The sequence below is a fragment of the Phoca vitulina genome, unplaced genomic scaffold (assembly GCF_004348235.1).
Source record: "Phoca vitulina isolate PV1807 unplaced genomic scaffold, GSC_HSeal_1.0 scaffold12, whole genome shotgun sequence".
Lineage (NCBI taxonomy): Eukaryota > Metazoa > Chordata > Mammalia > Carnivora > Phocidae > Phoca > Phoca vitulina.
The window spans coordinates 25,663,827-25,686,650 of record NW_022589715.1 but is presented as its reverse complement, the minus strand read 5'-3'; the positions used below and the strand labels follow the sequence as shown (position 1 = coordinate 25,686,650).

Here is a 22,824-nt window from a genome sequence, read left to right as displayed (position 1 = left end):
CCCATCCTTCTACTGTTCGGCCCATGTCCTATCATCATCCAGCTACTAAGTTCTCTAATGCCCTTTACTCCAATGGCCCACACTCCCCTCCCCTCCCACCATGTGTCCCCATGGTCATCACCTGGCAATAGTCTTGAAATCAATACACTCGTCTAAACACAACCTTCTTTCTGTCCATTCTCCTCTCCTCACATCACCTGCTAGTTGGCCTCATCAACTCTCTGGTATGGCTCAAGCCTCTCCTGACATTTGACAATGATCTTGCCTTTCTCTAAATCTATTGCCAATATATCCATTTTACACTTTCATGTGTCATTTACCTTTTTTTTAAGAGGACATAGTTGGCTGTGGTCCCCTCCCACAATGAATCTGGTCTGGCCCCATGGTTCACAGTAACCAACAGAATGTTGAGAAACTGCCACCGAGCCAGCCTTAGGGTGAAGACTTAAGAAGGCCTAGAAGTTCCTGCTTTCAGAGTTTGGGGAGCTCTGAGCCACTATGTAATGAAGTCTGACTACCTTGATGGAAACATACATGGAGAGGCCCTACAACCACATGGACAGAGACAGAGAGACAGAGACCCAGCCATCCCAGTGTCCCAGCTGACCCCAGCCTTCCAGCTGTCCCTGCCAAGGCACCTGACATAAGAGCGCCATCTTGGAAGTTCCAGTTTAGTCAAGCTCCCAGATGACTGCAGCTGCAGCTGACTTGAATGGAACAGAACCATCCAGCTGAGCCTAGTCAACCCACAGAAAAACTAATTTCCATAAAACCAGCTCTTATTATACACCATGATTTAATAATTATCTACTGCTGCATAACAACCTCCACCCCCAAGTTTAGTGGCTTAAAACAGCAAGCCTGTATTCTCTCTCACAATCCCAAGAACATAGTACATAACGAGAACTAATAGATGGAAGCACAAGGCCCTTTTGTATTCATTTGCTCATTTTATCCCAATAACAATGCTATGACTTAGGATAGGGCAAGGATTCATGTTAGGCAGCCCCCCATTCTGCAGGGTTTTTAAGTGACTTATTTGAGATGGCGAAATCAGTAAGTGACAGCGATGATCTTCTGATGCTGAATGCAGGGCTATTTCTTGGCAGGCACAGCCAGTGCTCCTGAGAGGTTACTGCGGGATGGAGTCAGCAGGGGCAGGGATCAGGAGCTTGTCAAAGAGAAGGCGATGACAGAGATGACCAGATGTGGAGGAAGAGGGTTTGAAAGTGTCTCCTTCAGGGAGGCTGATGGGGTAGGAGACAGATGAGGAGGGACACGGAGGTGACCCCACACCAGAGCATTTGAGAGCATGGTGACACACAGTGAAAAGCCAGCCCTGATTCAGTGGGTGAGCTACATGTGAAAATGCACACGTTGATGGGCGTGGGAGGGTCAGCTCTGTCTGCCCTGAGGAGCTGGGCAAGCCATCGGGTAGCGTGGCCATGGCCACCCTGCCCTGCTCCACACTGGTCACCCAAGGCAGCTACAACTCTGGCCTCATCATGCAGGCTCAGCTCTGTCTAAACTACAAGAAGAGTCTTCAGGGAGGATCTTGATTTTTCTAACAATTCAACCAGGGTGTGCTCCTCCATGAGGGCACAGATTTGGACCAGACTGGGCAGAAATCATGCTACCAGTGGCAATGATGTCAGGGGTGGGTAAGCAGTTATCCTACCTGTCATACACCCCTCCTTCCACTCTCTATCCCTCTGAACAGCAGAGGTTGCTCCAAGGGGCTCCCAGGAGCTGAAATGCAATTACTACCCCTTGTCCCACTGCTGCCATAAGCTGCCTCTCCAGCTTGGATTTCTCTCCTGTGGCTGGTGTGCATGCCCTGAGGGATGCTGAAGACATGGTCAGGTCAGGTGCTCTAGGCATCTCTATAAGGCAGTTGATCCTAGGGCCATTCAAGCTCTGGGCCCCAGCCCTAGAAGAGGTCATGGGCTCCTTGGAGGGGCCATTAGGAACAGAGGTGCAGATGTGCTAGTGAGGGCCATAAGCATTCCCCCACAGGGAGTGCCCAGGAGCTGGCCCCACGTCCTTTCACTGTGCGGACTTGTTGCTTCTGGGTGGTATGCCCCATGTGAGGATGAGTGTGTGTGTGTGTGCATGAGTCCATCCTATGTGTGTATATCCTAGAGGGAAGCCTAGCCCATGCATAGCACATGTGGAGTTGGTCACGAACTTTATAGCCAGGAATCCTCCCCAAGTCAGGGTTGCCAAAGAAAAAGCTGGAGAGAAACACATTTCTTTTTGAAGAAGTCCTCCCTCCCCCATTGCAAGTGTTGGAGGGAGTTAGTAAACAGCCTCTCTATACTTACTACAGAGACAAGTATTCAGAATCGGAGGAAACTCCTTTGATGAAGGCACAAATGGGAAGAGAAAGGAAGACATTGTGGAGACAGGTTGATAACACCAGGATGAGACACAATGAACACAAACAGTTAGGGGACATCCACTTAGAGCTCTGGCCACAAGCAGATGGGTTTCCTCTGGCAACACTGGGACTGCACGCAAGGCAGCAATTTGCCTACGGAGGGAGCTCAGAAGTTGGAGGATTCTAGCAGCATCCACACATGTGGTCATTCTATCCAGAACAGGGAAAATCTCAGGGCCCCAGGGGAGGAGTGTTCATGCCCTAGGGTGATTCCAGGAGCTCAATAAAGACACTTTTATGATGTAGGTGGTATAGACCATAATAGCAGTATTATCCACCATATGTATATTATTAATTATAATCACAAACAGATCTTACATTTAAATGTTTTTATTCTTTCATTTCTTTTATGTTTTGTATTTCATTCTTTATGTTCTCATCTACAGCTTCCCTTCTATGTGTAAGAACCTTAAAAGGGGAAAATATTGGTAGTCCCATTTGACAGACAAGGAAACTGAGGCACAAAGATGATCTGATTTTCTAAAATTAGCAGTTGAGTTATTATTAGTTAGCAGTTGAATTGGGCCTAGACCTTAGTTCTCTAAACTAGTATCTAATGAAGTGGTTCTCAGCCTGGGCTACACATTAGATTTACCTGGAGAGATCTTAAAACTCCACTGTACTCTTCTCTACCCGATCCCAGACCATTTAACTGAGAACCACTGGGGATGCTGTGGTGGGACCCCGGCCAGTGTTAGGATTTTTAAAGCTCCCCAGGTAATTCCAATGTATTGAGATTCCAAAGGTTGAGAATAACGTCATCAGCCTTACCTGAGAGCTTGTTGGAAATATACAGTCTCAGGTGCCGCCCCAGACCTACTGCATCAGAATCTTCATTTTAACAAGATCCCAGCGATCCCTACACATATTAAAGTCTGAGCACTGGGCTGGTGCATCTAGAAAGACCCATCAGCCAACCTAGTCTGAATGAGAGGTGAGAAGGCTGTGTGTCAATCATTAACTTACTCATTATTGCTTAGACAGGGACTTAAATTGTAAGATGTGTTGTCACAGCTTGTGGATGAAATAAGCTTAAATTTGGAAACCCCTATTTCAGATTCCCTAGAAATGGCAGAACAGAAAGGTTTTTGGGTAGCAGGCAAGATCTGCTGAAAGGCAGGGTCCCTGGAGTGTGCACATGTGCCCTGCCTTCCATGCAGACCCCTTTCTAAGCTGTGGAGGCGCCTCCTCCCTTCCAGCTGCTCAGTTCCACTCACCGTCTAAAGACTTGGAGGGAGAGACCGCGGGGCTCTTTGTCTCTGACTTCGCTGGACTCTGTGCTGGAGAAGCCGGTGCAGACCTTACAGGTGAGCCAGGCTCCTCGGCAGTGGTTTCTTTCTCTCCTGAAAATACAGAAAACCACCTCAGGATAGGGGTCAAACAGAGGAAAGGTGGGCAGAGAGAGAACATTAAAAAAAAAAAAAAAAATGCTTTCTTCCAGCTGGTTCTCGTTTCTCCTAGCTGAAGTTAGCTGCTCCCCCGTAACTTTTTTAAATTTCTGCTACATCCGGGGGGAGGCAAATGGGAGGAGTCAGAGTCATATTCTGTTTCCTCCATCCAGGCACATCTGCCAGTGGAATGTTAGCCCTGATGTGGAGCCCAAGACTGCAGGCGTCCCACCCATGATTTGTTTGCATGTAGCTAATTTATTGTTTATCTAATTTTCATGTTCAGCCCAAATATCTCTAGGGATATAAAGCACCACATTTTCTATCTACTTTTTCAACTGTCTCATTAGAACTGCAAGCAAGCTAGCAAGGGTTCTTCTAGGGCCTGCTTGTGCCCAGGAAGATGGCTGACTCTGGGTGGGGGGGGGGGGGGTCATGGACGAAGACCCTCCCTGAGGGAATGAAAGCCTAGCCCGGTGGACAAAACCAGGAGCTGAATTCTTCAGTGTCTCAGATGCCAAGTGCTCTTGAAACAAAGAGAAGGGCCAGCTCAAAGTGGGCAGGGGGGGTGGAGAGGGACAGAGAGGGCTTTTTTAGCTGGAAGGGGGGCTTGAGATGGAAGTTCTCGGATCAGGCTAGTCTAGAAGGGAAACTGTGCCAGGAAGGGACAAAGGCATGAATGAGAGCATACAAGCTATCATGAATATGCATATCTGGGAGTCAACATGGAGAGATGGGCTTGACTGAAGATTTTGAAATAAAAAAGGAATAAGGAAAAGACCAGAGGTAGCTGGTGGGAGTTTTCATTGCCAGGCTAAAAGGTTTATACTGGACCTGATAGATTAATAGTAATTATCACTATTATAATTCTCTTATCACAGCTAATGTTTATCTGACCTAAGCCATACTTACAGGCCCTATTCTAAGCACTCCATAAGGATTAACTCTTTTAAACCCAGGTGAGAGGCTCAGACAAGGTCATGGCAGCATGGCATCACCATTAGGCACTGAGCCATGAGGACCATTAAGTAAGTAATAGCATTATGCTGGTAAGAATGTGACTTGGTTGATGGGGCAGGAAGGGCAAACTGAGAATATGACAGAGGAGAGAGAGAAGTGAAGGCTGAACATGAAGGTGAGGCAAGGCTAGACAGAGCCCTGAGGGCCCTGCCAGGTAGGGGGGCGTGGGTCCCAGGGCCACTGGTGGGAGTGAGTCTTGCTGGTTGCTCTGCTGCCCCTCTGGGTGCCCCCAGCTCTCCCTTCACCTTGGGCGACCCGGGGTTATTTACCGTCAAGTTCTAGTTTCTTCCTCTCCACCTCCTTCTTGTATTCCTCCAGCTCCTGGTCAGTGAGTTGGCTGAAGGGGTTGGGCACGGTCTCCTCTGAGTCGTCTTTGGTATCTGCGTCGCCCTTGGACATCAGCTGGCTCTCTGTAGACTGAAAGTTAACCACAGAGTGTGTGTTGCTCTCTGAATGCCGCGGCTGGGGCCCAGGCCCGAGCTTCCTTTCAGACTCATGTGGCTGCCAGTGGTCTTGCTAGGGACAGCATGGCATGCAGCTCCTTGGAAACAGCTCAGGGCCTTGGGGTAGGGGTTGTTCATTCCTTCCCATGGCTACCTCACCCCCAGACCTGGGTTCTTTGCAACTGCCTGGATAAATGCAGGGAGTCCACCCTCTGCCCCAGAAATAAAATCGAAGGATGCTCCCAAGCAGAAGGAAGACACACGTTTATTGCAATCCCTCCTGTGGATGCTTGCAAGCCATCACTACGCAAATACAGTCGACAGCCCAAAGTCAGTTAGCCAAAAGCCAGCAAGCAAAGCATTGGCTCAAGCCCGCTTTATGCCAGCCATTCCCCACCATGCCCTCCTCCCACCCCCAACAGTTGCACAAGCCACAGCACACAGCAGGAAGTCAAATGCAAAACACACAATGGCTTCAGCGTTCTCAGTCCAAACTGTTAGTCCTGTTTTGCACATAGTCATAAATTACAAGGGGCCAAGGTCCTGAATCTCGGATCTTCAACCTGCCTGTACTGCAGGTCCCTGGGGGACATTGGCAAAAATCCCTGGGAGACTTTGTGGAGCCCCTGGCTCTGGGGAGCTCACCAGCTGGACCTTGTGTGAGCTTCAGAAATCCTTTGACTCCTCTAGCCCATGACAGGGTCTAAAATTCAGACCCCATAGCCCTTTTTCCTAATTTGGCATCCTCATCTTGACCTTTGAGAATGCACTGCTCTGAAGCTGAGGAGGAGACAAAGAGCATGAAACTCAGGGGAGGTGAGCCCAGAGCAGTTGGCCCACACCACGCACTCTAGGCCGCCTTTCCTGGCCCCCCAGATCCTCTGATGATGGGCCCATGGGCATCTTCCGAAAGAGAAGCAGCATTGGTCTATCTTAAGGAATCAGTGTTCAAAAGAGAATCCAAGACCAGGATCCCAAGAAGAGGGACTCCAAGGAGAACACTTGGTATAAATGGCAGAGTTTTTAACAGTTTTGCTCACTGTACTGAACTTTTGCCACCCCCACCCCAGGATCATGGGGTATCTCTGTTCTTGGCCCTGTGGCACTTTTGGTGTTCCTCATCCTGGCTACTGGCGGTGGGTGACAATGTGGTACAATGACGTAACCTTCATACTTCCCTGCATGGGCACCCACCTTGTGGGCTGCAGCCTGATCTAAATGATCTCAGTTCACTCTGCAGAGAGGAACAGTTCCTGTATCTCTCCCCTTCTTACCGCTAAGGAATATGCCATGCCCATTGCTACTTGCCACGAGTAGCAGTGATTTTCAACACAAGCCAGAATTCTGATTTTCACCCCTTTTGCTAAGCACTAGACAAACACTGTCCTATCTCAGGCATGGAAACAACTTTATACTTTGTAACTCTATGTGGGTTTGTGTGGGCAACTAACGGCCCGAATGGAGCACCAGTCCTTATATACATGCCTCCCCTCTGCGAGCCCATGAGCATCTTCCCAGAGCTACGGCCTGGTGATGCCATATCCACGCACAGAGGCCAGAAGCGCTCAGAGCAGGCAGGCCTGGAGCAGCTGGGAGCTGCCCGCCGCACTCCTGTGATGCCCACTTTTCAGGATAGCAATAGAGGGCAGAGTGGAGTTCCATGGGTGAAGCATGGAAGTCAGCATCACTCCTGGGGCAGGCTGGGCTGCTGCACCCCCGCCCGGTACCCACAGGGGGCAATTACACACTGTCCCTGGTCCTCACAGCATCCGTCCTGCAGCAAGAGCACCAGTGCCCAAGATCACAGGGGACGGTGGGCATGAGGACTCAGGGGTCCTGCTGCCTAGCCCCAGGCACTGAAGACCCAGAAGGCAAACACGTTTCCCCTCCAGACAGGGGCAGCTTCTGCTGTACCGGGCTTCGACTCTTCTCAGCGATGACACTCGCCAGGAGCTGGGACTGAGGTCCTGCCGACTTCACATCTTGTCGGTTTTGTTCTCGAATCTGTGTGGCAAGGGAAGGGGAGAGTGAGCTAGCTGTTGAGCATCAGGGTATGGAGTTTGGGAGGGGGCACTTGGAGGGCATCCTGATGTCTCGTGTGCCCTGTGACTAGGGTCTACAAAGGTCCTCCAGTGGGGCGGGGGCCTGCCTCCCCTATTTCTAACACAGCGTGTCCTCTAAGAGACAGTCTCCATGTGTGCTTCAGAGTGAATTAGTTTATGTAAAATACCGGATTCTCATTAACTCTGAGGAGGTAACTGTAAGAGGTGAAGAGTGAAACGAGGCACAGTAGATCCTTGAGGGAGGGCCTCACATTTTACTGAAGCCCCTGAGAAATTTCTTGACTATCACAGATTTTTGGGGCCACCCCACAGCCATTGAATCGGAGTCTCTCCTTGGGGAGGAACAAGGGATTTGACCTGGGCATCTGCATTTTAAATCAGCACTGCAGAAGGTCCTTGAACCATACATTAAATCACTGTTCTGTGAGTATACTTGACCTTTTGGAGGTGGTCTACTACAACCTAAGTTTTTAAAGTAACATGAGAAATGTGAGTGAGTGAACTATAAAGCAAATGTTGAGAGAGAAATATAAAGGATTTTGAAATTTTGAAAATGAGCTGAAAGGAAAATAGCATAAAATTCATAAAAACTCAATTTATGGGCAGGTTTCTTAGACATATCTAATGTCACAAGCAAGCACTTCTTTATGTACGAGGGTTATTTAGGACCACGTAAGTATAGAGTTAGCACGGCGCTAGAGAATGGCCCATATATGGTAGTTTCTTTCCCCTAAGAGGAATCTGGGGTTTTGATAAGACAGGTACATCCTGGGAACTCAGCTCATATTTGTGGGAAGAGATGGCAAGAGAAGCAGCTCCCACCTTACCTTGTTCCGCATGTCCAGCACTTCTTGGGGGTCGGTATAGAGAGGCACAAATTGGTTTGGGTTTTCAATCCGTATCGGCATGCCACTGCTGGATTTCTCCACCTCGTCAGCCTTCATCCACTGAACACACACAAGGCCAGGTGGGTAAGGCAAAGGAATAAAGTCACCACGTCCTCCCCTATGGCCCACCCCTGAGATCTGGACCAACCGGTCCATGTGCAAGGTCAGCAAGCCTACAGAGAGATGTTCTCTCTTCTAGGGCCTCCTTGAGGTCTGTCTCCCAGAACAGAGATGGGGAACAAATGACCTGCTTGCCAAAGAAGGCCCCCAGGTCAATAGTCAGCTGTAAAGAGCGCTGGAGAGTAGGGCTCATAACCTTGACAACCAATTTGACAAACAGGCAGCCACTTGGCCTTTAGCATCAGATGACTTACTGATTTTCAATTTTATTTATTTATTTAGAGGGAGAAAGAAAGAGAGAGCCGGGGGAGGGGGAGAGAGAGACTCTCAAGCCGACTCCACACCGAGCATGCATAGCCCAACACAGAGCTCAATCTCACAACCCTGAGATCATGACCTGAGCCGAAATCAAAAGTCCGATGTTTAACCAACTGAGCCACCCAGGTGCCCTGACTTATTGATTTTAATTTGCAGGGCTTCATCGTTTTTTGTTTTTTGTTTTTAATGAAGAGCTATTCTACTTGCCTTCAGCTACTTTAATGTTAATGAAAAATCAAATTAAGAGTCGTGTGTGTATGCATACTGGTGTGTGTGTGAGAGAGAAAATGAGAAGAGGTGTGGGGAGGGAGAAGACAACTTAATCGAAATTCATATCCCAACCCATCTTCTGGGTTTGCATCAGATGGACAATCCAAATGTTGGATGCCCATGAACTTCCCAGAAGCCCCCTGTATATGGGGGAGAAGAAGCAAAAACCAATTGTTCCTGGATTTTGTGCTGCTGGGAGTGAGGTCCAGCCACCCCCTGGAGAAATCTGCTCTTTGGGCCCCAAACCTCAGTGCAGAGGTGCAAGAAACAGGTGATCAGAGGTTCTGCGGGCATGAGCAGCTGCTCCTAGATGTCCAATAGGAAGCTCTAAAGGGAAACTGTAATATCCCAGCCCATGGGATATTTGTTCTGTTCCCCTTTTAAATTAAGCTGCTTAACCCACAGATATAGCCATGCACCCTCCCCCCACCCCAATCTCCTCCTTACTGTGGTCTTGGGCCGGGGGCTGCCCATGCTCCTCTGAACCTCATCAGCCACATTGACCCGCAGGTAGGTGTTGGGCGTGTTGAGCCAACGGGTCTTCTCCTTCTGCTGTTTCTGGGCATGCTGCCGCAGGGCGGGCACCGGGGCGCCGTCCTCCTCAAACACGAAGGCTGTGACGGTGGCTGGGATCTCCACCTCACTTTTGTGTTTGGTTTTCTCTTGAACAAAGGGGTAGCGGTACGTGTAGCCTGTTCTGTAACCCTAAAAAGGACAGAAACAGAACCACTTACTGTGGGAAACATGGCCTCCACGCACATATCTCACACACCCTTTGCCTTCTTCTTTCTGAAGGACTTAGTTTAACCCAAAATCTCCATAACACAGTGCTGCTCCTTTGATGTGTTTCAGAATTGTTCCCTTCTCCTGGTCCCCCAACGCCCTCTTTCCTTCACCCCAACAAGCCCTCTGATCAGAGCTGAGAAAATCCCTAGAACCTTGTGGACCAGACAGACAGGTCTCCTTACCCTAACAGTGTTCCAGTTTTCCATCTACTCCAGGGGTTCTCAGCCCTGGCTGCATGCTGGGATCCCTTGGGGGCTTTAAAAATGCTGGTACTTGTGCCCACCTCAGAGCTGCTGATTTCAGTGGACAATGTCTGGGCTGCAGGATTTTTAAAAGCTTGCCAGCTGATTCTAACAGTCAACCCTCATTTTCTTGACTCCAAGGCTTCGAAGCCATTTCTTTCTTGGAACCCTGAAATCTGACTCACAAACATCCCTGTCTCCTAAGCAAGACCATGTCCCACAGAGGTAGAAATGGCTCCTGCTTGGTGAGAACATTCAGTCATCTTGAGAGCTCCTCATGTGATTCCTTCTTGGCTTTGCCTATCTTCTTCTTATTTTTTTTAAATTAAAGAGGCATTAAAATATTTTTCCGATTATAAAGAAAATACAGACCTATCTAGAAAAATCAGGCAATAATGAAAAACATAAGAAAGAAGTGGGTTTTATTTAAAAATCTCATCCCCAGAGATAACCACTAAAAATCTTTCTGGTCATCTCTGTAAGCATATATATATGTGCATGTATGTAAGTATATACATAATATATAACTATAGAATATATATGTTATATATATGTGTTCTATAATTATATATGTAAAACAATATATAAATGGGACCATACTGCATAAGCAACTTTACAAGCTGCTTTTCTAGTTTATTGATGTGATTTAGAGATTTTTTTTCACATTATTGAACCTATAAACACACAGAAACCCTTATTTTTTTATGATTTAGTAAAAAATAATTGATAGCACTGACACTTTGTCATTTTTAAAATATTATAAACAACCATGAAATAAGTATATTTATACAGTTTTCTTTAGGCAATTAAAGATTCTCTCCTAGAATAAAAATTACTGGGTCAAGGGGTATACATTAAAAGTTTTCATGTATTTATTATCTTCCCAAAATGTTGAGCCAAGTTATACTTCTACCAATTGTGCTGGAGTTCCCAGTTCTCACCTCCCTCCCATCTGCTGAATATTGCTGAGGTTTAAAAAAAAAACACAAAAAACTTTGGCAATCAGAAGGGTTAAAAGTAAAATCCTCCAACTTTTTAAATTCTTTTTTTTGTTACTAGTAAAACTAGATATTTTTAATGGCCACTTGAATCTCTTCCTTTGTAAACTGCTTGTGTTCTTGGTTTGTTTTTCTATTGAGATGTTTATTGTTTTCACATTGATTCATAATACCGCTTTCTACATTAAGGATTTTAATTTTTTGAATGTCACAGATGTTGTAATATTTTCCTCCATAGTTTGTCTTTCAGCTTTGTTTATGATGGGAGAGATAGTTTATAAAAATATACATTTTCAATTTTAATATAATCATATCTGTCAATATTTGTTAGACTTTCCCACCATACTTGACAAGTTCTTTCCCAACACAAGAGCATCAAAAATATAAATCTGTTTTTTAATATCTATATGAATTTACTTTTTATGTTCAAATTTTTGATAAATCAGGAATTCATCTTGTTTTTTTTTTAAGATTTTATTTATTTATTTGAGATAGAGAGTGAGAGAGCACAAGCAGGGGGAAGGGAGGAGGGAGAGGGAGAACCAGGCTTCCTGCTGAGCAGGGAGCCCGATGCAGGGCTCGATCCCAGGACTCTGAGATCATGACCTGAGCTGAAGGCAGACGCTTAACTGACTGAGCCACCCAGGAGCCCTGCGGAATTCATTTTGTTGAAAGGAATGATCCACCTTATTTATTTCCCAAAGGGCTAGCACTCAATCTTTCTCCCACTGCTTTATAAGATGCCTAGTTGCCCTGTGTTAAGTTCTCATACATTTAGGGTCTATTTCTGGATTCTCTAAGCTGTCCTACTGATTCACCTGTTCATTCTGCGCTAGTGCTCCTCTGTTTAGTTGCTGAAGATTTTTCATGCTTTACCATGTGATGGGACAAGTATCTCTAATTACTCTTCTTTTTATAGGATTTTCCTAGCCATTCTGAATTTGGGAAAACTTGGGAAAACATTTTTGCTAAGTCCTTCTGTGCTCCCCTATTATTGAAGGAATTACACTGAGTTTATTAATTTGGAAGAGCAACCTCTTAACCCTATGGGATTTTCTAACCAAGAGGAAATTGTGGCTCTTTATTAAGTTCAGATTTTCTCTGACGTCTATTGATAAACAATTATGGTTTTCTTTAAATCAGTTCTGCTTAATGTTTTATGTTCTTTCTGCATTTGCAAATAGGGCTATTTTCTCCCATTACTATATTTTCAAATATATTATTATATGTTAAGATGCAAAAAAAGCTACTAATTTTTAAATATATTTTCATAACTGACTACTTTAAAATGCACTCATTATTTCTAATATTTTTTCTTAGTTGGCTCTTTGGGATTTTATAGGCATGTAACCATACTCTTTATACAGAATAGTAATTTTGTTTCCTTTTCAATATTTATTTTTATGCCTCACCACCTTAGATTGAGTTCCAGTATTATTCCAGAACAATATTAAAAGTGCTGACAGAAAGAATCATTGTTCTGTTTCAAAATTTAATGGAAATACTTGTAGTGTTACCAGTATATTGGCTCTTGTTTTCAGAAAAAATTACTTTAATCATGTTAAATAAGTGTCCTCCTGTCTTAACAGCTATTATTTTTATAAACTGATACTATATTTTTATCAAATGACTTTGGTATTTATTAAAATGACCAAAAGGTTTTTAATCCTTTGACTCACTAATATGATGAAATATATTTAAAAGATTTATAATAGGGGCGCCTGGGTGGCTCAGTCGGTTAAGCATCTGCCTTTGGCTCAGGTCATGATCCCAGGGTTCTGGGATCGAGCCCCACATCAGGCTCCCTGCTCATTGGGGAGACTGCTTCTCCCTCTCCCTCTGCCTGCCACTCCCCCTGCTTGTGCTCTCTCTTAATATTAAACCATCCTTGTATACTAGGAGTGAGCCTTTGCTTTGTTATTATGTATTATTATTCTAATGTTATGCTGGATACTACCTGCTAGTTTTCATGCAGCATTTTTCTTTTCTTTTTTTTTTTTTTAAAGATTTTATTTATTTATTTGACAGAGAGAGAGACAGCGAGAGCAGGAACACAAGCAGGGGGAGTGGGAGAGGGAGAAGCAGGCTTCCCGCTGAGCAGGGAGCCCGATGTGGGACTCGATCCCAGGACCCTGGGATCATGACCTGAGCCGAAGGCAGACGCTTAACGACTGAGCCACCCAGGCACCCTCATGCAGCATTTTTCATCAACTCAAAGCAAGATTGGTCTGAATGTGTTATAACTGTTACAGTTTCATGTTCCACTTTCACTCTCTGAAACAGTTTAAATGGCAGAAGAATTGTCTGTTTCTTGGGGCACCTGGGTGGCTCAGTCAGTTAAGCATCTGCCTTCAGCTCAGGTCATGATCCCGGGGTCCTGGGATATTGGGGTCCTAGGATCAAGCCCTACATCAGGCTCCTTGCTCAGCGGAGAGTCTGCTTCTCCCTCTCCCTCTACCTGCCTCACACTCTGCTTGTGCCCTCTCTCTGTCTCTCTCAAATAAATAAATAAAATCTTAAAAAAAAAGAATTGTGTGTTTCTTAAAGATTTGAAAGAATTCCTGTATGAAACTGTCTGGCTCTGGTGCTTTATTTAGGCATGGATTACTCGGCACATGAATGTTAAAAGGAATTGTATTTTCAAGGTGGATTGTGTTTTTCATCATTATAAAGTGACCCTCACAGTCAGCCTGGTAATAAGGTAAGGATGGTTTGGAGGGACTGGAGGCAAGGAGAAAAAGATTAATTATTGCAGTGATCTGGACACAATAAAGAGGGTCCAAGGTAGTAGCAGTCAGGAGGGGAACATGAATCAGATATAGAAACGGTCCAAAGATAGGTTTCATCTTTCACTTCTCCGAGCAATCGAAGAAGTTATGTTCTCTTCCTGCAACTAGCTCCTCATCATGCATACTTTGCTCTTGTTCTCCAACTGTCTCCTATTTATATGTCCTATGATCAACTAGATTGTTAGATTTTGTATCCTTTAAAGGCCACCCCTAGACACATACCAGTTAACTCCTTACATGATTGATTCATTCAATCATTATGACAGGATATTGTTAGAATGTTGCTCACCAGAATAAAGAAATTAGAGTATTACATGGTTTCTACATTAAAGTCACGAGATACCAAGGCAGAACTAACTAGAAAAGAGTGAACTGAGCCACAATATAAGATGGCATCGACAGCCTTTAGAACTGGGTGGTAAAGGCCATCATTTAAGAAAACTCAACTACGATTAGAATGACCACAAATTCTGAGTCAGTTGCCAATCAATGAGGCTTTAACAGCTTCACGATGCTGCAATTCTCATGTCCACCTACTGCATCCCCCCTGACTGGTTACAGGGGGCTGAGTCTCAACCGACTCACCAGGTTGTCCAGCATCCTCATTAGGGCCTCAAACTCGTGCTCCCCCAGCCGGCTCTTCTGCATAGGCCCAAAGGTGCTCCCTGCCCACTGCACGGAGCCCACTTCGTGGGGTCGGTGCTTCTCCTGCTCCAGGAGGATGAGGTTCTCCGCTCCCCCAGCGCCGGACAGGGCGGAGACCTGCAGCAAAGAGCAGAAAGACCTCAGTGTGCGTGCATGTATGTGTGTGTGTACACATGTCTAGAAATGTGAGCTGTATCTGGCTTTTTCCCTCCCAGAGGAAAAGCTGCTCCAAAGTTACTGGGCACGTACCCACTTCCAGGGAAAGAGGTCTTAGCAGTTTCTTTCTTAATGCTAGTTCTTAGAGACTATAGAAGAGGAGGAAGCAGCAAGTGTTAAACCTCAAGAATAAAGCAATACAGAGGACTGAAAAGTTACCTGGATATAGACCAACCTCAATTTGTGACTATTTCTGGGGAAGGTGGGGGTTAAGGTCAGGAAGGGCTCCAAAGGGGACTTCAGTTCTTGTCTATAATATTTTATTTCTTCAAGAGGAAAAGATCTGAAGTAAAAAGGCTTTTACTTTTTAAATCTGAGTGGTGAGTAGTGGGTGTATATTATTCTTCTGCATCTTTCTGTGTGTTTGAAATATCTCTCCCTGCCTTTTTTTTTTTAAGCAAAAAGTCACTTGAAAGAAAGGCTGGCTCCTCAGCCAATAAAACAGGAGAGTAGCCTGATGGCCTGAATGAACAGGTCTAAAGGAAGAACTCATCTTCTGCAGTGGTATTAGTCAGTTGAGGAAACACAGAAGATGGAGACACCTGAAGGGCTGATAATACACAGCCGGGCCCCGTAGAGGGAGACGCAGCTTCCCCAGTGCACTTGGAGTATTTGCCCCACTGTCCAGGCTCCATGGCAAGGGGACAGAACAAGTGGCTACAGGCAATGGACTCTGAGTATTAGGGCAAGAGGTGTGTGTATACAGCAGGCGATTTTAGAATGATCCTAGAAGACATTATTAATCTAACCAATCTCCTTATTTTCTAATTCCATATCCATATAATGGTACCTTCTGTCTACTCCCTGAATCCAGCACTCAGATATAATTGGCTATGATTTGGCTTCCAGGGTGAGACCAGCAACAGTGAGAGAGGATGGTTTCCCAGTCGTCTCAGTGGGAAGCCAGGTGTTCTGTACTGCAATCTGATTAATATTTGATATCTCCTGTAAGCCTACTTATTACAGGAGAATGATCCGATTACATAAACTTCCAGTGTTCCAGTTTTTACTGAAAAGGAAAGGATGCAATTTAGCTTGCTGGCTACCATGAGTCCGTGAACCTGTGAGGATCCGGCACACACCCTGGAGTGTGTTGGATTCACCAGTGTAACAAATGCCTCCTATGGGACTTCCTGGAGGTCAGCCAGGCCACCTTTGCAAGGGTGAAGAGGAGGAAGCAAGAATACTCATTTTCCATACCCTCTTCATCCAAGGCATGTGTCCAGTTGAAGGCTCCATTTTTATCTGGCAAAGATGGAGACTTTAATAGTCGTTTATTAAATGACTTAGCCAGCAAGCTAAATTGCATCCACCAAAGCTAAGGGTCCTTGTCCAATATCCCTGGAGATAGTCAGCTCCGTGCCTAGGGAGGCAGCCTACTATACTGTGGTCCAAATGTTAGAAGGGTTACAGTGAGTTGGCGTAGATTACACAAAGTGCAAGTCCACCTTTTTGTTATGCTCATTCACCAGTTCCGGTTCTGGCCTCTGTTGCCGTATTTTCTAATGGTGAAGTCCCTCACACGCACACAGGCTGAGCGCGTGGGCATGCACTCTCAAAGGCAGTGAATCCCAGCCGGTAGATCAATTACCTGGTTCATCCCAGACCCCCATCTGGCCAAGGCAGGGCTCCAGCCCTTGGGACCCTGGAACCCTGACTTGGAGTGCTGTCAGCTGATCTTTCCCACCGACCCTCATTTCCCCCGGAGGCAGTGCAACGTAGTGTTTAAGGACATGGACGCGGACACAGGCTGCCTGGGTTTGAATCCTGGCTTTGCCACTTACTTGCTGTGTAATTTGGGGCAGCTATTTACCCTCTCTGTGCCTGTTTTCTCATCTGTAAAATGAAAAAAATAGTAGTATCTACCTTGTGAGCATTATTGAAGGTAATATTTGTAAAGCACCTAGAATATCACCTGGGGCATAGAGTGCCACATCAATGTTTATGATCAAAAAGTTCCAAGGTTTTACTATGAAAGAAACAATGTGCCTAGTCATTCATGGAGGAAAGAACTGCCCACATCCTCACAAGAACTGTGCCTCCTCCCACCTCCCCCTTTCCCCATTAGTTTCCATGGCGATGGGTAGCAGATGGAGAAGAATTGCCTGAGCTTCTTCCCATCTGCCTGTAAGCAGAGCAGGGAGCTGCCTCTCTCAGCTGGGGATGACCCAGTTTCCTAGAACCCCAAACCGATGGAGAGCAATGAGAACACTGTCCCCAGAAGAATGGACTAGGCTTTTAGCCTTGAACCACTAAAATGACCACAGCCACATTCATTTGTTTGCCAAGGTCACTGAGGGAGAAAAGTTAGCCCACGATGAAAACAGAACCTCAGTGCTGGCTGTTCAAGCAGAAATGAGCTGCCCAGGGGCTACCATCCCAACAGCATCTGCAGACCACTGGCCCAGGGGGTCGCCCATGCCCTAAACCACCCACACCTCTGGTCTAATCTGGCCTGTTCTGCTTCCACACCCTCTAGCTTCTTTTCTCTCTCTAGAAGCCTCCCTGCTCCACGAGCTGAAAAAAAAGCCACTGGAGGTTTTCTGGAGGTTATTTGCTTCTATCGCCTGATGCACTTTAACAAGGTCACATGGCAGTCCTGACGGAAAAGAAAGTGACAGCAGACAGGGCCGAGAGAAGGCGCTGGGGCTGTCGGGGCCAGTGGCTGGCAGCTCTGTGCTTTCATCTCCCCAGCTGCTAGACGGCCGTCCTGCCTTTGGTTAAACTGTACGGAGGCCATTTTTCAGCGTGTAGCCGGGGACAGGTCTTCACCACGTGATGGGGGACACATGGGCATCTCTCTCCATTCATTTCCAGGCCATGCTGTCTTTGCAAAATGGTACGAACTATTTTCTCATGGAAATCTCTTCTTCAGAAGGAAGATGGGGAACTCGTTAGAGCACAGATATGGGGAAAAGAAAGTGGGCATATCAGAGGCTCTGCCAGGTTCTAACATCAGTCAGGGGTCAGAGCTCAGGGCCAGCATCTCTGGTTGGGGCTGCATCAGGAAGGAACTGCCTTGACCCTGGTTCTACCTTCTCCACCTTCTGTTATGACCACCGCTGTCTGGGGGGATGGGGCAGTCTCATACCACTCTAACACCTCTTCATCATTGTCTTAACAACTGTCCTCTCAACATATTCATTTAAAAACCCTTGAGAAAGGTGCCACTTGCAGAACCTCCACTAGCAATGCCTCTGGGATTATCCCATTCTTTCCCCTGTCCCCCAGCTGCCAAGACAAAGGCAGGCATTCTGCCTGGGGCGCTGCTCTGCCCAGACCAGCCAGGAGAGGGCAGACAGGACACCAAAGGACCTTGCGAAGAGCTGACTCATCCTGGAGCAGTTAGCCTTCCCTTCTGTCAACTGAGTCCTAAAAATACCATCAGCAACACCTCTCCTTATCTGAAAGGCCCCATCCTCACAAGGATCCCATAGGCCCCCCCTTGTCCAGATGAGGAAAGCAAGTCCCTGACCCAAAGACACATATCCCAGAGCTGGAAAGGCTGGAGTCCATTCAGTTTGCAAGGCCCCCTTACTCACCCCTGACAGCTTGCCACACTGAAAGGAGCATGTGTTTGGCTTATGTAACACCACCTTGTTATCTGGCAAAACTATAGGATTTGTGTTTTCCTATTGCTTTTCCACCAATTCCTTTAGGGGTCTCATGATCACTGACAATCCCCACCCACCCCCCACCCCATCCCCTACTAGTTAGGAGAACCTCACGATGGGCTCCCTGGACATTACGTTGGGGGTTCCCTGGTGTTCAGGCTTGCCATGTCTAACTTCACCCCTTTCTGGGCTGGACCATGTTCATGGTCTTTGCAAACTACACCCTCCGGACAAAAAGAGAAAAGACCCACCTACGATGTGGTGTCTATTTGCCATAGCTAGATGTAACAGTTATACCCCAGGTAATACATGAGCATGGTAAGAACTTTTATATCCCCTATTACGGTTTCTCCCACTTTCCGATTGATGGGCCTAGGCAGCTCCCTGTCCTGGGCACTGACCCCCAAGAGGTAGATACTGGTTGTTAGGCAACAGTGATAAATATTTTAAAGCTACAAAACTGATTCTAAGTGCGAAACTTTAGAAGGATAAGGTGGTGCCAAGGCAGAGAAATAGGGCAAGGCTTTTAGATGGCTGGCTCCCAGGACTCCTTAAATCACGGCCAGTGGGGACTCTGTCAGAGCCACGCCAGGGCCCACTCCCCAGAGGAACTTGCTCACCTGTATCTCACACGCAGCCTGCAGGTGGAAGACCTTATAAAATGCCTCCTCCACGGTGTCACCTAGAGCAACCACTCCATGATTTCTTAGCACCAGGATCTGCATAGGAGCAAACGACCAATTAAAACTTCAAGTCTTTTAAACTTTAGTGAAGAAGGAGAGATTTTTCATTTACTCCAGATCAGTTTCCATATCCAGTCCCAAAGCATGCCCCCAACTCCTTGTTCATTCTCCCTGTGCAAACACCCCAATGCTACCCCGGATGTGATTTTAACCCTAAGCATCCTCCCTAAAAAATAGAAAATGCTTTTTAAAACGGAGACTAGAGAGCTTGGTGGATTTCTTTGGGCAATACCTGGAGTTTTAGGCCTTGGAGGGCTTTGAAGTCTGAAAAACTGGTGTCTGTGTTAAAGTGAATGAAATTACTTTGTGTCCAATAGGAGGGTCTAACCTCAAAAGCAATCTCTTGCTCTTGTGACTTAGTTGACTTGGAAATCAAAACCCAAGGGGGTGCCTCTCTGAGGGGTGGCTCTGCAGAAACAGGTGCGTCATGTCACCTCTCTGGACCTCAAGTCTCTTCTCCATGAACTCAGCGAGGCCCTGGTAGCTCTAAGACCTCCACTTCTGTGAAGGAGGCCATAGTGACCTTCTACTCTTAACTCTCTGGTTTTGCAGAAGAGGAAACAGAAGCCTAAAGAAAGTGAAAGCCTTCCAGCTAATCAAGGGCAGAATCGGAACTAGAACCCAGGTGTTCTCACCGTTGGTGCAACGTTTGTGACTCAGCCAGGGGCAGGCAGACAAAAGGGGGTGGGGGAAAGAAACAGAAATGAACTTATACAGAGCCTGACTCCCTAGAGTTCAGATGCAGAAACTGTTTCTTGGTTGGTTTCATCCTCATGAACTCTCTGAAACCAGACGATGCCCACCTAGCAGCAGGGACACAGATCCATGTGTTGGATGTGTCCTTGCAGACGTGGGCTAAGGTCTAGTGGTCTAATCATCACATCCTCTCTTGCTGAAAACAGCTGGAGGTTTTTCTTCTCAAGCACCAGAGAAATAGAAAGAGATGATGACTCTGGCCTAAAAAGATTTTGTAGATAGCAAATCTCTGAAATTCTTGTAGCATTTTGTAGATGTGAACATCTCCTCCCTCTCCTGGCACTGCTAATGAGGCTTTAGAGAATGTTGGGAGAGAGTGGCAGGGATTTCTCCTCTGTGTCAGGAATGGGAAGGCAGAGACTCTCCGACTGGAAATGATTTAGGCAGTGAGTGCCTTTCAAGGACGGGAACAAGCATCTATCAACGTAGGCTCAGCTCCAGAACTTCCTGTACTAAGCTGGCGACCCCTAATGATGTACTGTTAAAAAATAAGTCTTTAGATTTAAGCCAAACAATAGTGAGATTCTGTTTTTCTCTATCAAGTTAGCAAAAAAAAAAAAGGGGGGTAATACTCAAGTTTGGGGAGAGTGCAGGGAAGCAGCATTCTCATATACTAGACTCTGGGGGAGGAAAGGGCAATGAGCCTGAATGAAGTAAGAGTTCTAAAATGTGTGTCCCTGGGAACTTATCCTAAGGAAATGATTTCAAGCATATACAGAGATTTAGCTAAAAGGATTTTCATCATGTGTTGTTTATATCAAGGAAAAATTCAGGGCGGGTGGAGGGGGGGAGCTTCCGGTGTCCAATTTGTTAAGGTAAATGGTGGCACAGCCATTTACACAATGAGGTATAATCTAATAATTTAAAATAGTGATTTAGAGGGGCGCCTCGGTGGCTCAGTCGGTTAAGCGTCTGCCTTCAGGTCAGGTCATGATCCTGGGGTCCTGGGATCGAGCCCCGCATCGGGGTTCCCTGCTCAACGGGAAGCCTGCTTCTCCCTCTCCCACTGGCTGCCACCCTGCCTGCTTGTGCTCTCTATCTCTCTATTAAATAAAAACATTTTAAAAAAATAAAATAGTGATTTAGAAAATATTTAATAATATACAAAGGTGTTTACTGGATATTACTAAAGGAAAAAAGAGGATATATTTTATGATCTACGTTTTCTAAATATATGTGAATATATTTGTGAAGCATGCACCAAAACCTCAGGATAGTGGGATAAAGAGAATTTTATTTCACTTTTTTGTTTAAGTGCAACTTCTAAACATTGTCCACTGAACACATGTCACTCATGATGTAGGTTTTGGACAATCCCACCCCAGAGTGTCTTTCTGAAACAGCTGAGCAAACCTTGCAGGTGGGTCCAAGGCACTTCTGCAGGCTGATTCGATCCGCTTCCTGCTCCATCCCACCATTGAAGTCATAATAGGCCATGTCCCCCACCAGCAGGGCATTGTGGGAGACAGGCAGGAGGCCACACTTCATGGCTGACACCTTTAGTGAGACAGTGGAATGGTTAGCACCTGCAGCTCCCCCACCCCAGTCTGTGCCCTTTCCTCAGAGTGGCACAGCCAGGCTCTACTCTGAGGACCAGTGCGGGAGAGAGCAAGTGCCCAAGAAAGGCACTGCCCTTTGACTCTGCTGCACCCGGCTGGGCTCTGGCTTGCCAGCTGCTTCCTCTGACGTCTTTCCATCATCATTTTGACAGCAGCCACGTCAATATACCTCTCTCTAAAATTGCTACAAAGAATGCCTTTGAGAAAGCTAGTGCTCCTGCCCACCCCCTTGCTCTCCTCTCGTCCTAGGACTCTGGGAAAAGGTAGGGGGTAGCAGAGTTGGCACCAGGCTCGAGTGAAGCAGGGTCCAGCGTCCTCTGGGGCGAGCTGGTGGAAATCCTCAGCCTTGAGGTCAGGGCAGAAACAGGGAGGCCCACTGAGAGGCCCCCTTTCACTAGTGATAAGGCAATAAGAGTGCCAGGGAATAGGGTTAAAATCCATGCCTCAAATCCTGCCTTTTATTAAAAACAAGGAGCATGGAGAGGTTTAGGAGAGCCTCCTGCCTTTGTTCCCTCATTCTGTCCCATATTCTGGAAAATCTGAGTGCTCATAACTGGTGTGCTTCACAGAAAAAACCCAGGCAAATGACAAGTCCGCTCTGCTCCTGTAGGTGTAAGGTCTGGAAGTCAGTAAGATGGGTTGAAGGTTGAGGGGACACCCAGACCTGCTTGGTTGTGGTCTTTCCAAGTGACACTGGCGTGCCTTAGGTACACATGGAGAAATTACCAGAGCCTCTTAGGGGACAACCTGATCCTTGAGGGTATTCCTTCTACTCTCGCTGAGTTTTCCTTGCTCCTATCCCCAGCTCAAAGCCCACCCTGGGTTATGAAAAGTGGACAACTCCAGGTTCCCACCATCTTATTTTTTATCACGATCTCTCCTCACCAGAGCCTGGGCTGGGGGTGGGGGTTGGGGCAGGCACCAGCCTTCAGTCGGAGAGGACTGACCTGAGTGGAAACTCAAGAGGTGCCGTCACTTGGGTAAATGGTGCTTATGCGTATGTGTAGCAGGGTGGGGGACGCAGCAGAGCAAACACTTCATATCTTTGCCTCATGTCCCCAAACCAAGACTTCTGTGCTTGGAAAAATGGAGAGGATTAGGGTTACCACATGGGGTGTTCCCTCTCCTCACCTTGGCTTGAGTTCAGGAAATGTTTCCAGAACTGTTTTAAATAACGAGACTGCCACTAGCTTGGGGGGCTTACTTCTTTCGTCAGGGAGCACCTCAGAGAAGGGGGCAGCAGGGGTTTGCTGCCAGCCTCAGGGATGGAAATGGTGCCCTTAGAGCGGACACTCACGGCTGCCGTGGCCGGCGTGTGCAGGTGGATGATGCAGCGCACATCAGGTCTGGCAGCGTAGATCGCCGAGTGTAGACAGAAGCCCGTGGTATCCACTGGGAAGCAGCTGCTGCCCTTCTCCACCACCTCTCCCAGGATGTTCACCTTGATCTGGGCCAGGGAAGAGAAACTTATGGCCACAAGGCAGGTGGGGGACCTCAGGACCCTCCCGCAGGTGGGCCACACCCACT

At 46.7% G+C, this 22,824-nt stretch overlaps 1 protein-coding gene across 3 annotated transcripts in view; it reads right to left on the bottom strand.

Annotated features, from left to right (window-relative positions):
* ADD2 (adducin 2) overlaps nt 1-22,824 on the bottom strand; it is a 106,397-nt gene that overhangs the window by 5,796 nt on the left and 77,777 nt on the right. For all 3 annotated transcript variants that reach the window (XM_032410760.1, XM_032410758.1, XM_032410759.1), the window contains 9 exons: nt 22,595-22,744; nt 21,092-21,235; nt 18,860-18,958; nt 14,350-14,526; nt 9,397-9,654; nt 8,182-8,301; nt 7,206-7,295; nt 5,118-5,265; nt 3,658-3,783 (listed from right to left, as the gene is read on the bottom strand). In XM_032410760.1, the coding sequence (XP_032266651.1) occupies nt 3,658-3,783; nt 5,118-5,265; nt 7,206-7,295; nt 8,182-8,301; nt 9,397-9,654; nt 14,350-14,526; nt 18,860-18,958; nt 21,092-21,235; nt 22,595-22,744 (1,312 nt within the window). The remainder of the gene's footprint in view (nt 1-3,657; nt 3,784-5,117; nt 5,266-7,205; nt 7,296-8,181; nt 8,302-9,396; nt 9,655-14,349; nt 14,527-18,859; nt 18,959-21,091; nt 21,236-22,594; nt 22,745-22,824) is intronic.